General features: G+C 37.1%; 2 protein-coding genes across 2 annotated transcripts; both read right to left on the bottom strand.

Moving 5' to 3' along the window:
* Positions 1-714: 714 nt before the first annotated feature.
* Positions 715-4051, bottom strand: gamt (guanidinoacetate N-methyltransferase). Its single transcript, XM_087782428.1, has 6 exons — positions 3855-4051; positions 1611-1756; positions 1484-1547; positions 1356-1423; positions 1135-1245; positions 715-939 (listed from the first exon to the last, which is right to left on the bottom strand). The coding sequence occupies exons 1-6, from the start codon at positions 4027-4029 to the stop codon at positions 799-801; spliced, it is 705 nt and encodes a 234-aa protein (XP_087638554.1). The 5' UTR covers positions 4030-4051; the 3' UTR covers positions 715-798.
* A 7156-nt stretch (positions 4052-11207) lies between these two features.
* On the bottom strand, positions 11208-13152 carry guca1g (guanylate cyclase activator 1g). Its single transcript, XM_087782415.1, has 4 exons — positions 12958-13152; positions 12744-12893; positions 12160-12256; positions 11208-11329 (listed from the first exon to the last, which is right to left on the bottom strand). Exons 1-4 carry the CDS (start codon positions 13150-13152, stop codon positions 11208-11210), a joined length of 564 nt encoding a protein of 187 aa, XP_087638541.1.
* Positions 13153-14297: the final 1145 nt, after the last annotated feature.

The raw sequence follows: 14297 nt of genomic DNA, 5'->3' as shown, positions 1-14297 counted from the left end.
GGCTGGATTAGATCACTGATGGAAGGTCTGACCATGAATAGATCTGAAAGTAAGAACCAGAATTTTTTAAGTTTATCCTGAAAGAAACTGGCAGCCAGTGAAGAGTTTTAAGGATCGGGGAAATGTGAGTTCTTCTACTAGAGCAGTATATCACCGGGTCAACACCGTGTGGACGATATATATTTTCTAAATACTATAACACTATATTATTTTTATATCGCATTTTCTATCTAGTTGATCTAATTGGAAAATGATACAGGTGAGATTTTAATAGTGGCGTCTTCAATAATCTTGAGATGGACTTGGCGATGAATTGACTTCATCAGTCTGATAATAATACTGATCATCTGTCATTTTAAACCAACCTTTGTGACTTCTAACAATATTATTGTGTTGTTTAAAAGTGTTTCTTCTAGCGGACCAGCAGGGGACACCCCTCAGTTTTGAGAGGTACAAAGAGAAATCAATGTAAAAACCATAGTTTAATGAACCATGTTTATATAAACTGACATGGTTGGTGTTGAAATAAAACATTTGGTTTCCAGTATAAATAATGTCATTAAAAATGTCCTACACGAGCGGCGATAATACAAGTGTACATGATTTAGAAATGTAGTTTTTTAGTCGTGCACTGCAATATTGTACTTGCTATATATTTACATATCATTAAAGCACATCGGAGACGTCAATCAGTAGAAACCGTGGACACAATGATTGACAGACTTGTGGTTTATTAAAACATTTAAGACGCGGAGGTTCGGCGGTGAAGTAAAAAAGTTACAGCAGAGTCCTTGGACTTCACTCTTTGACGATGGTGGGAGTGATCATCTTGCGGAAGGAATAGTATTTGCACTCGCCGGGGGGCACGATGTCCATGGTGGTGGTGCTGATCTTCTCCTTCTTGAACCCGGCCTGGAGCAGATGGGGCACCTGAGTCTCCTGGAATCATTGACAGAGTTATCATTAACCTTATCATTATCTTGGACGTGGTCAGGAAAAAAAACAACATGGTTGTGAAACATGCATATGTTGATAATAACAGTCGAAGGTTCCTTATGTAGGATCTTTTTTTCAAGGTCTTGACTTGATGCTAAATGCTAACAAAAAGCTTGTTGTATGAAAGCGTGGACTCACCTCGAACATCTTCTCGATGTTGTCGTATTTGGTCTTGAGCAGCTCGCCCCAGGAGGTCAGGTTGCAGTAGGTGAGGACGCCGCCGGTCTTCAGCAGACGGTGAGCGTGACCCTGAGGAGAACATCAGCAGGTCCACGCTCACCAAGGTGTACGTTTGTCGATTGCTATCATCTCTCCACGTGCGATTCTGCTGCTCATTCAGCAGGAATTGAACTACCAACCTTGATGAAGTCAAACTGGTGAGTGTGCCACGTCTCCTCCGACAGTGGGTATGTGTCGTACAGGATGCCTGAGAGGAGGGAGACCCTTTAGAGACCGCCCAAGCTTCAGCTCGGTCGGAGAGACTCACCATCAAAGTGGTTGTCCGGCAGTGTCGGAACCACTTGTTCCCAGAGACCCTTCAGAGGCACGACCTGCAATAGCGGGGGTACGAGTTAGGAACGTGGATCACAGAACAGGGGGGCTAACCCACAAACCTTGTGGGGCTGCTCTTTGGCCCACTTCTCTAGTCGGGCGAAGACGCCGTCGTTGCACTCGACGATCCAGTGCTCTTCGATGGGGAAAGACTCGACCTTGGTGGCAGCGATTGCCATTCCGAAGCCGATCTCCAGAACCCGACCACCTTGGCAGAAGAAAGAGAAAAAAGTTATACAATATTTATTGGCTTTAGGTCCCGTTCGGCTGCACGTGGAAGCGACGGCATTCAATGTGTCTCCGTGTTGCATTCAGTGATCGCTGTCGATCCTCAGGTACGCCACAGTTCATCGTTTCTCTATAACCTTTTATATTGTATTTTATAGTTTTGTTGTTTTGAATAAAGTTTCTCTCATTATTTAACACTGAGAAACATGTTGTCTAATTGTGTTATTAAATTTATCACAAAAAAAGTAGATTTAGAGGTCGATTTAAACCCGTAGATAGAAGATGGATAAATAATATATCTATTATCATCATTATTATTATTACTTTTGTTAAGTTAAATAGATTTCCTAATTTTTCAAATTAATAAAAAATCCAAAATGTTTATTAAATGTATAAGAAAAAAAAAAATCATACTTTATAAACATATATTAATGCCACTTGGCAATATGTTGATTTTAATCATATTTATACTTTATTATATTATAATATTATAGCATTATTGACCATATTAGCTTGTCATGAAGCTGCGATGTTAGCTTCATGTTATCTTTATAAAGATATATATTTTTACTCTGACTGGTCTGGAAAAGCGCTATACAAATAAAAATTACTTACTTACTTACTTACATTCTTTTTGCAGACGTTAATCACTAACTCAATATAAGTAAATTAAATTGCAAATATCTTAGTGTGTCAGACGTTAGCATTTTGCAAAGTTGTTTCATGAGAAAACAACAGTTTCAACACAACTTAGTGTGTGTTTTTTTTTTAAGAATCACAATCTCCTATAACTTAATAATTCTCCAAATTCAAACAAATATGTAATAATATGTTTTCCTACTTATTCTCCAGAAGCTCATGAATAACTATTTATTCACGTTTAAGGTCACAGGGTTTAGCTTCAGGATTAACAAAAAAAAAGTATATTAATAGTTTACAGTCTATCCTTTGCCCTTTGACCCTTTGTAATCATTTATTGGAGCGTACTGTGATACAGGAACGATTCCTTCTGAGGCAACAGAAGTTGTGCAGATAAGATAACACACACAGAAAAAACCCTAATTGTTACAACATATATATATATACGACTGGAGTCTCAATAAAATGCACACAAGTTATAGTTTGACTTAGTGAGCTGTACTTTGAACCCGCGGGTCTGCTCGTCTATTTCCACGTACAGCAAAGATGAGACGGTGAGTTGAATACTTGGACGGTGTCCACGAGCAGAAGAGCAGCTGCTGCGGCTCACACACACACACACACACACACACACACACACACACACGCACACACGCACACACACGCACACACCAAATATTTCTCCAATTCGAAGCTTTTATTGTAAATAAAACACTTGTTCATTACAAAATGTTGGGTCAAAAAACAACAAGAAAAAAGATTCAAGTGTTTTTATTTTCTTCTTACTATTAAAATTTTGGTTACACATAATAATATCTATTTTTTCAGAATCAGAAACTTTTATTTCCAGTGTTGTAAACACAACGTAGGAGTATTTTTAGTGGTTTCAGTAGAGAATAAAATAATGAAATAAGATCTCGCCTGAAGAAACTAGGATAGCCCCCCCCCGTGACCCCAAGACCCTCATAAGGGAAGAAGTGAATCAATGAATAAGGATTACACAGATTATAAGGCATAGAAAAACAGAACCGGCCGACAAAGAATTCATTCTGCGACGCCTAACAATGAATTTTAAATTCATGAAATAAAATAAATTGTACAATGTGACTAAAATCGGATTATTTTACATTAAATATGTTTTAATTACATATTTTTCTTGGAAATAACTGAATTTAAGGCTTAGTTGTTGTTCATTGAAACTTATATTCACTCTTAAAACTGTTGAGCTTTGCACTTTTCTTGATGCACATGATAAATAATTGCATTTATCTTCAAATATTACTAAATATATAAACTTTTTTTTTGCAAAACTTGCATATGAAGGTTTTTTTTTCCCAAAAGCTCTTCATGGAGCTCATCGTAGCTTGTTTTATTATGATTTTATTAATTTGATTTATATCTCAAACACGTCCATGTTCCACTCCTAGAATGAACGTTACCTTTGGATGACGCCACGGTCGCCAGGGAGTGCATGTACGGGGTCTCCCAGCGCTCCATCACGGGCTTGCCCAGGATCTCGAGGTGCGTGTCCGTCTCATTGTAGCCCGCGCTCGCGTCGTGCCAGGAGGCTTTGCAGTCCTCTCCCTTGGAGAATATGGGCTCGGCCGAGGTCATGTTGTCTCTGTGGTTCTGTGGACGGTGTCTCCGCTCAGAAGAGGCCGAGCAGCGGCGGGCGGAGCTTTATATGGGCCTGAGAAGTGCTGAGTGTGCGGGACTCTGGAGCGACTGAAGAGTCTCTCTCCGGCCAGACGTCTCACTCTGACGCACATTCGCGGTTTTTACTTTTTAAAATAATATAAAGACCAGCTGCCCAGTTTGCAGTGGTCAGTACCTTTTCTACCAATACCGTCCTGTATTTTTAAAAAGAAGATCCATGTTTTGTTTTATTAAAAGTTGTTTGTTGGTCTTGTGGTTTTGACTTTATACAGTCTGGAAAAGCGCTATATAAATAAAAATTACTTACTTACTTACTTACATATAAATTACTTACTTATCTGTGGCCCTTTGACTGTTTTCATTCGGCCCTCAAGAGGTCAGAGTAGAACATAAACATTCTTTCCGACAGCTTACAATTTAATATTGCGTTTATTATTGTATTAACTATAAATATATATATTATTATTTGTTCGTTTCTGATTTTTTAGTTTTTACTTTTATGAAAATGTGTTGCCCATCTAAATTATTGACATCATTCATCTTGAATAGGTTATTTTCCCATCACTTTCTTTAACATGAAAGGTTTATAAAGTGTATAGACATAGAATCCATTATGAAGTAACAATGCCTTCACTCCTCCTCCAGCCAGCTGTAATCACGCCCCGCTTTGTTTATACAACAAGCAAGTTTTCTAATGTCAATATTTCATTAAAAAGTGGCGGCGGTGATCGCTGTCGATCCACAGGTACGCCACAGTTCATTGTTTCTCTCTACTGTTTTATATTGTATTTAAAAAAAAAGATAGTTAAGTCTCTGCTGTTATTTAACACAGAGACACATATTGTTATGCCTATTGTGTCATTTAAGTGTGTAATTTTACACATTTTGTTTAGCTAATTGGAGGCTAATTGATTTAGCTTTATCGAACTTGCTAACAGCAGTGATCGCTGTCGATCCGCGGTTGTATGATCAAAAATGAACGGTTTTGCCAGTATAAAAAGATCCACTTCAGACTCCCGTGGTGATTCCCGTTTCTAATGCAGTGCACTACTAAACACTAGATTTATACATTTTTTAATACTATTGCTATCTTTCTTTCTGAAGATTTTTTTTCAGCTTCACACTTTTAAAATAGTTTTAATAATTGTATTAAAACTTTTCATTCTAAATAACGGCTGTAATTAAGCTTCTTTATACACTTTATAGGATATTTATTTTGACAGTAATTGAAGCTGGAAACAAAGCATCATGTTTTCAATTTCAACTGTGCATTGATGCATTGAAATATAGAGCAACTGCACTAAACAATAATTCTAATGATGTGTTTTTGAAACAGTGTGAGTGCTCCTGTTTTCTGTGCTCTTCGGGTGTTAGTGTGGACAGCTGAGTAAAACCAGGACAGGAGATCTAATTCCCACATGGACATTGACTCCAGTTGTGCAACACGATTGATACAGGGTTTAAAAACTGATAAATAAATTCACAAGATCGTTCATTCAAAGAAGACATTTTAGAACGAGGAAATTATTATTTTAATGGTCCCAACGATTACGGTTTAGTTTATGACATCTTTGTTAAAGATCATGCAATTGTAATTTCTATATATGTAACTGTTCTGTACTATATTTGTTTGATTCTATATCTATATATTTTAAACTCTAATACAACTTTATATCAAGTTGAAAATTAAATAATGAAATATATTTAACATGTATTTGATAAATAACAAGTCCAACTTAAATCCAGCCTTAAGAGAGAAGTCAAAATCAAACAATATAATACAAATATAAATAAAATAAAATATTGAATTGCACCTAAACTAGATAACTGGATATTTGATGAATTTCAAGACTATTTTTTTTCTGTTAAAGAATGTCCCTAGTATTAAATATTTAATAAATATATACATATTGTTCATCCAACGACTTGATCTGAGTTTTAACTTTTCCCTCTTTACACGTCTGCATTTAACATAGAATATTATAGCGACCAATTAGCCGTCACTTAGGAGAGCAGTCTTGCAGAAATGCATCATGGGAGTTACCCATAAGTAAGTTGGGTGCGTTTAACTAATAGTGATGTGTCGATGAAGCTTCATGAAACAGTGCTATTATTTCCACTAAATGTCACTCTTTGCTCTATAATCTATTGATTTGAAAAGTTATTCTATTGAAACCTCACATCATTTTTAAGCTGAGGGCGCCCCCTACTGTCCTCTGAAAGTGATGAGGAAAAGCTTCCACTTGCATCTCTTTAAGGTCAAATGCTCAGGTTTCAATGTTTGATTCAACTTTTGTTTGTTGTGATGAGGAGTCCTTCACTGATAGACGGTAAGAGATTATACCTGAAGAAGAGTAGATCGAGCCTTGAAGCCCAGAAGAGAAAAAAACATCAACACAAAAATGAAGTTACTACAGTGTAAATGGTTGATGACTTGCAAACATTACAAATTAAAAAAAAAGAGAAGATACTGGACAGAAGTGTGATGGATGTTGTCGTTAATTGTCGGACTAAATATTCCTCAGTTCAATAAATATATGGATAAATGAATAGACATGAGGTTGAGGAGGGGACAAACCTTTATTAAAACTTGTACAACAACGAGATGCACAGCTACTTACTTCAAAATTATACGTAATAATAATGTGGACTATATAACGTCTTTTCACTTTTTATTCATATATTTTTTATATTTTATTTAATAAGTTATTGATGTGGTTTGTCTACTGACAATTTGAATAATAATAATTAAAAGATTAGAAAGAAAGATGGAAAGTAAGTAAGTAATATTTGAAGAGCACTTTTTCTAGACCAGGGTCACAAAGCGCTTAAAAAATCAAAACAATACCCAATAAAAGATATACTTTTAAAGGTCAAGACAACACCGAGACAAACACAGTAGTCTCAGAAAATCAAGGAAAAGCACGAATACAAATTAGATGTTTCTTGAAGGAGTCAGTAGATCATCAAACACAGAGATGGTTCCAAAGCTTAGGAGCAACAGTCTGGAAGGATTTCTCTCCTCTGGTCCTGAACCGTGTTCAGGAACCATCAGTAGATTCTGATCCACAGACCTCAGAGCCCGAGCTGGGGTGTAAATCTGGATCAGATCACTGATGGAAGGTCTGACCATGAATAGATCTGAAAGTAAGAACCAGAATTTTAAAATTGATCCTGAAAGAAACTGGAAGCCAGTGAAGAGTTTTAAGGATTGGAGAAATGTGAGTTCTTTTACTAGAGCGGCTCAGAATTCTCGCTGCAGAGTTTTGTATGAACTGCAGGCGCGACAGATAATGTGCACGGGTGAGGTTTAATCCTTGGCTCGACCAACAGCCTTACAGGTTTATTTTAGAATTAATATTCAAACAGTTCTCTTGTACACACTGTTCCTTTTTTTAATTGCTTGTTTTATTTAAATGCTACCTTCTCTGAACCCAGATATCACCTGAGTACCACTGAGTAGCATAGACTAGACTAGAGTGAGGTTAAATGTCAAATGATTATTGTGTTATTTTTTATCTTCTCCACGTATTCAAGGTCTATAGATAAGAGCAGATAGATGCACTCACACTGGGGTTTAACTACATTCTCAGTCAGGCAGGATAAGAGCAAACAGTGGTTCCTTCTTGTCTCTTTTATGAAAGTGTCACACGTTGATTTTGAATAAGAAAAAATAGCCTAATAACAAAAATGTGTTGCAGAAATAATACGTTAAATGCCTGGTATTACTAGACTGTGAGTGAGAATTCTCCTCACTTCCTCTTTTTCCAGATATATTTTATATCCGTTTCCACCTCCATCACATACTTTTAAAGACCGTCTGAGTTTGTCTTCCAGCTTCCCTCGAAGAACTACCTGCACCGCAGCCACATATTCAATAAAGTCGTAAAGCATCATTCAATTAATTACTTATGCACAGATATTTTATTTTTTGGTTCATATTTAGCCTTTTTATGAACCAAAACAATACAGTTCATCTTGACTTAATATGATGAATAATAATCTAAATAATAATTGATCGTTTTTTAGAGATTCCTGCTTTGGGGTCTTGCTTGTGAAACTGCCATACAAGTCATGAATGCTTTGCAGAGACACTTCATTGTCAGTGCAAGATTGTGCTTCACCCATAGTTTAGTCCACAAAACCAGGTTTATCTTCTATAGCGAGAGGTCAAGAATCTTCATCCATACCACGAATCCATGTCTCCTTTGATCCTTAATATTTGATGACATCACACATGCAGTATATGTTCTTTCATTTTATACATTAACCATACATCAGGGGTGGGCAATTATAATCTTCAAGGGCCACATTAAAGTCTGTGAATGTTGTTAGGGGCCGTCAAGCAAAAAGAAAGACGTGAAAATCCCGGGAAAAAAAGGACATTCGTCATTAGGCCTTGATTATTATTATTAAGCTTAAAAAGCTGCAATTGTATTCTTGTATATACAAGTTTTTTTTCAAAACATTTCTTCAACTATCTTAAAAAAAAATGTTTTGAGGGATTAATATATACTCGAAAAATTGCACACAAAAAGGAGGGGAAAAGTAAGTAATTTTTATGTGAAAATGTAAATCAATAATAAATACAAAATACATTTGTTTATGCATTAGTACCGTTTATACATGATCATACTATGGCATTATGAGGGTCGCATGAATACAGTCAAAGGGCCGCAATTTGCCCAGGTATTTACTTTTTACCTAAATGAACTGTCAGCGCTGCATTACTTTCACCTCTCTCTCCCTCTACTGGACTATTTCTGAACTGCATTTACTTTTCACCACGTAAAAGGTACCACGTTTGCTCATACGTATTACAATGTTTACACAATACCACGCAGTCAAAAGAAGAACTCCTTCTGTGTGAAATAATAAATGAGAAAATGAAATGTCATTTAAGTCTATTAACAGATTAATTAAAAGAAGAGGGTAACGCTGCCCTTTTAGAGATGTAGAACAAAATAACAAGACAAATCGATTTGATAAAAATACATGTATCTTTATTACAATACAACTTCAATACTTAAAATGAACGCATGTGAACACAATTGATCAATATAAAAACGTAGCTTTTGATAATAGGCTAGACTGAGATCTCAGCGTAAAAATTTATGGTCAAGTACACTTGAGTAACCAGGTCACCATGTTCTGTAGCATCATCAAGAGCTTGAACCATCACATGTCTTACAATGGAGTTTGATTTGGCAAAAAAATGGTAAACATCAGACAGAACTAGAAAATGCAGTGTGAATGCTGAGTCTGTAAAAATGCTTGAACCTATTGACTTAGTATTCAAGTTAAAAATGTGTGGAAACAGTTGAAATGAAGGATAAAGTAAAAACACTTATGCGAAGACATTGAAATGAACTGAAAACGGGTTGCTAAGTAAAAAAAAGAAATACAAAGGAGATGAAGAAAAAGAATAAAGAGAAGAAGAAGAAGAAAAAGGTAGAATTTATAGTAGAAGTAGAAGTGGGAGTAGAAGTAGTATTAGTAGAACTACAATTGGTTGTAAAAGTAGAACTACAATTGGTTGTAAAAGTAGAACTACAATTAGTAGTAAAAGTAAAATTATAAGTAGTAAAACTAGTAATATAATTAATAGTACATTAATTAGTAAAAGCAGTAGTAGAATTAGTAGTAGAAATATAATAAATAGTAAAAGAAGAAGTAGTTAAAGTAGTAGAAGAATTAGTAGTAAAATTAGAAGTAGAAGTAGTAGTAGAAGTACAATTAGTAGAAAAAGTATAAGAAGTAAAACTAGTAGTATAATTAATAGTAAAAATATAAGTTGTAAAAGCAGTAGTAGAATTAGTAGTAGAAATATAATAAGTAGTAGAAGAAGAAGTAGTCAAAGTAGTAGAAGAATTAGTGGTAAAATTAGAAGTAGAAGTAGTAATAGAAGTACAATTAGTAGTAAAAGTATAAGTATGAGTACTAAAACTAATAGTATAAATAATAGTACAAATATTAGTACTAAAAGCATAGAAGAATTAGGAGTAGAAATAGAATGAGAAGTAGAAGAAGAAGTAGTTGAAGTAGTAGAAGAATTATTAGTAGTAAGTAGACAATGTGTTTTTAAAGTTGAAGTTTCTAGGTGTGAGTAGATAAAAGTACCTGAAGGTCAAAGTGGAAGGAGTTGAAACATGAGTTGAAGAGTTTTCTCATTCAAGTGAGTGGAGGAAAAAAAGGGTAGAAAAAAAGGAATAGAAGAAAGAGTTGAAAAGATAAAAGAAAGCTAGAACATAGCCGCATTTCAGGAACAAGCCGAATTGATACAATTTAATTGGTTTAAATCAGATAAAATTTATAGAGGAGATGCGGTTTAAAATGTAGGTCATAAGGGCAAAAATAGATCATAACAGTGTGACTGTCAGCATTCACACAATAAACTGCAGTTTTTTTAATTCACATTCACATTTTTCATTTAAATTATGTTTCTTGGGTATCCACACAATTCTCTGACCCTATTTGTCAACAAACCCCCTAAAATAGCTGCACATTAAAGATATCACTTATATTTACTTGCTGGTATTTCCTAGAGATAATTAAAAAATGTTTTACAAAATACAATGAAAACCCAATTAATCTCATAATTCCGGTTGTTTAAGAAAATAAACAATCCTAAAATTCATAACATTTCTAACATTTCAAATATTTAAATATAAATCAATGGAAAACATTTTTTTTACACTGTTTTAGTTTCTTACCGTTGCGTGTTAAAATTAGTTTAAATTAAAGATTTGAATTCTGATTTTGAACTTATTTATTTATCTTATTAAAACTTGAGTCGAATTGTTTGAATGAATAGATTTTGTCGACAAATAATAAAAAAACCCCCGAAATAATAGATGTATAAAGTATAATAATTCCATAAAATTGTGAATTCTCTAAGTAAAAACAAAAATACAAAAATCTCTTCAGCTTGTTGTCTTTATAATGTCCCCGCCTGGACCTGCTGTTGAACTCCTGGTCAACCCAGAAGAAAAGAACTCGCTCTCCAGCTTCAGCTCCAAGGAAGCCACGACACGGAGATGCAGACGAACGTCTCCGACCCGGAGGGGTCTGAGACTGAAGCATTCTGCCTCGTCACAAAAAAGCCAGTGGGTGGTAACCCCACAAAGATGGCGCGATCAGGGTCGCTTCCCACAATTGTGCATGACCCAACCTGTGGCGTCAACATCCAACTTCAGGAGGTTCATCACCCATTCGTCCTTCTTTGCTCCCTCCATGAACTCGGACAAAGATATCTGACCTGGAAGATTGAATGAAGGAGTTCATTGGAGACTCTTGGTTATTTGCTTGAATCAGGAATGTTCCTGAGAAGTCCTAAGATCATCACAGGCATCAGAAGAATCAACATCCAGACAAAAAGATCCAAAGAAATTCCACGGAAACACTTCCATGTTGAGGTCATCTTAGCTTCTTGGATTGAATTATTTGGTATTTGGATCAAGTTCATTTTGCAAACGTCAAGAAACGTATCACGATATTTTGACTCAGAGACAACACAGGGATACCACAAACACGTTTGTTTTCAGGCCACCGGGTCACCTCGACCCAGGGACAACACAAGGGATACCATAAACACATTTGTTTTCGGGCCACTGGGTCATCTTGATCCAGAGACAACACAAGGGATACGACTAACACATTTGTTTTCAGGCCACTGGGTCACCTTGATCCAGAGACGACACAAGGGATACAACTAACACATTTGTTTTCAGGCCACTGGGTCACCTTGACCCAGAGACAACACAAGGGATAAGACTAACACATTTGTTTTCAGGCCACCGGGTCACCTTGACCCAGAGACGACACAAGGGATACAACTAACACATTTGTTTTCAGGCCACTGGGTCACCTTGACCCAGAGACAACACAAGGGATAAGACTAACACATTTGTTTTCAGGCCACCGGGTCACCTTGACCCAGAGACGACACAAGGGATACAACTAACACATTTGTTTTCAGGCCACCGGGTCCCCTTGACCCAGAGATAACACAAGAATTAAAAGCGCAGGATTTTCATCTTACTACCAGAAACCGCGGAACAAAAGAGAATCTCTCTGGTATCGACTCACCATCATGATTCTGATCCACCAGATCGAAGACTCGGTCACAGATTTCCGACGGAGTCAGACTGACGTCGCTTTTTCGCAGCTTGATTTTGTAAAGTATCTGGAAAAGAGAATGAAAAAAGCGAACTGAATATTTGACAAAACGGAAATCAGAGAACGCTGGGACAACAAAGCAAGGATATCTGATGGTGTGTCGATGAAACTTCATGAAACAGTGTCATATTGTTCAGAGGACAGTAGGGGGCGCCCTCATCTTAAATATGATGTGAGGTTTCAATAGAATAGCTTTTCAAAACAATAGATTATAGAGCAAAGAGTGACATCTAGTGGACTTGAGAGATAATGACACTGTTTCATGAAGCTTCATCGACACATCACTCATTTAAACATTGGCATTAAAACCAACCTTAACTCAGAATCCATACCGACTCTAGCAGACCAACCCTCGTCCTTCCATGTAAACCTCAGGTGGACCATAACCCTACCTGGCGCTAAGCCTTGTTACCCGGCCCAAGACCATAATCCCCGACTGAGAGGATTTGTGTCATTTCAACTCTCTCATAACCGCGAGTTTCTTTTCTCCTCACCCTGATGATCCGCTTCACCTCGTTCCGATCCAGCCTGCCGTTCCCGTCCTTGTCGTACATCTTGAAGGACCACTTGAGTCGGTCCTCCAGATTCCCTCGCAGGATGAGGTGGAGCGCGGCGACGTATTCCATGAAGTCCAGCGTGTTGTCCTGCTCGACGGAGTTGCATGGCGTCAGGAAAAAAGGAAAACTTGGATCGTTTTTTTTTTTTTACCTTGTTGGTGTCGAAGGAATGGAAGATGGTCTCGATGTAAAGCGACTCCTCCTCGGAGGTGCTGGGCACCCCGAAGATCCTCTTGAACTCGTGCAGGTGCAGGGCCCCGCTTGGACACTCCTTCATAAAAATGATGCAGAGATCCTGAATCTGAGCCAGATCCATCTCCTCCGTGTGACTTTCCTCTTGTCCCATGATGTCCCAGGACGCACCAGACTCCAGGAGACCTCTGCCGTCCAGCACCAGACTCCAGGAGACCTCTGCCGTCCAGCAGCTACACACCGAAACCTGATTGACTCACGCGTTCCTTGACTCTTAATCCCGTTAGCTCGCTAATCCTCTGCACTAGACCAATGAACCGGGTCCAAGCGGGCAGCAAAGTCAGCCAATGCTGTTATTCCAATCGCCCCGAAAGTGATTACCCCGGGGGGTGGGGGGGCATCGAGCCAAATGGGAAACGGGTCTGATGATTTAAACCGTTGGACTGGATCAGAACCATGTGACTATGTGACTCTAAGAATCTGATGAAATGGAACCAGAACCAGCAAAAAATTATCAAATAAAATGTGAAAAAGAAGACGCACAAATACACACTGTCGACTATATCTTGGTCGTTCCGAACGTGTTATGTTCGGGCGGGTCTAAATTTACACTTAAAAAACCGACTTATCTGCTTAACAGAGACCACTTACTCTCAGAGCTTCTCTGATTGGCTGGTCTATATGTAGGTCGTGGTCAAAAGGGTCTTTAGTCTATTTTCAGCGTTAAGTGTATCTTTAGGTCAGTGGTGGTTGAGTGAAGAACTTTCGACGTGAAGCGCTTCATATACATTAGCATTCTACATATTTAACATGTTTTCTTACTAGACCTGCCGATAATGAAATATTTTTTAATTTATTGTTTTTTGTTCAATAAATTTATAAAAAAAATAACCTAAAGTTAAGGTTTAAATACTGTTTATATGGCTTTTGTTTAGTTCTTGTTATTGTATGTATTGGACATTTGACTAATGCAACACGAGCAAATACTGATGGTTTGATGAAGCCTCATGAAACAGTTGCTGTGTCTCAAATCGCACACTTCTCTAAGTGCACTACTTTACAGTACACTGTAAGACAGTGCATTTATTTGCACAATGCGCAAATTTCGACAGGGTCTCAAATCAAACTCTGCTTTTTAACACCGATTGCAACCAGTGGTTGAAACACTATCACTGACACTTAACAGCACTTTTCACCAATCGAAACAAGTTATTAAGTTGTGTTTCATTGTGTTATTATTATTGTTGTTGTGTTGTTTTCTGGTGAAATTAGTGTTTTCTCGAGACATTTGCGTCGGTA

This window comes from Callionymus lyra, chromosome 2, assembly GCF_982586985.1.
Source record: "Callionymus lyra chromosome 2, fCalLyr1.hap1.1, whole genome shotgun sequence".
Taxonomy (NCBI): Eukaryota; Metazoa; Chordata; class Actinopteri; order Syngnathiformes; family Callionymidae; genus Callionymus; species Callionymus lyra.
This window is presented reverse-complemented; position numbering and strand designations above follow the sequence as displayed.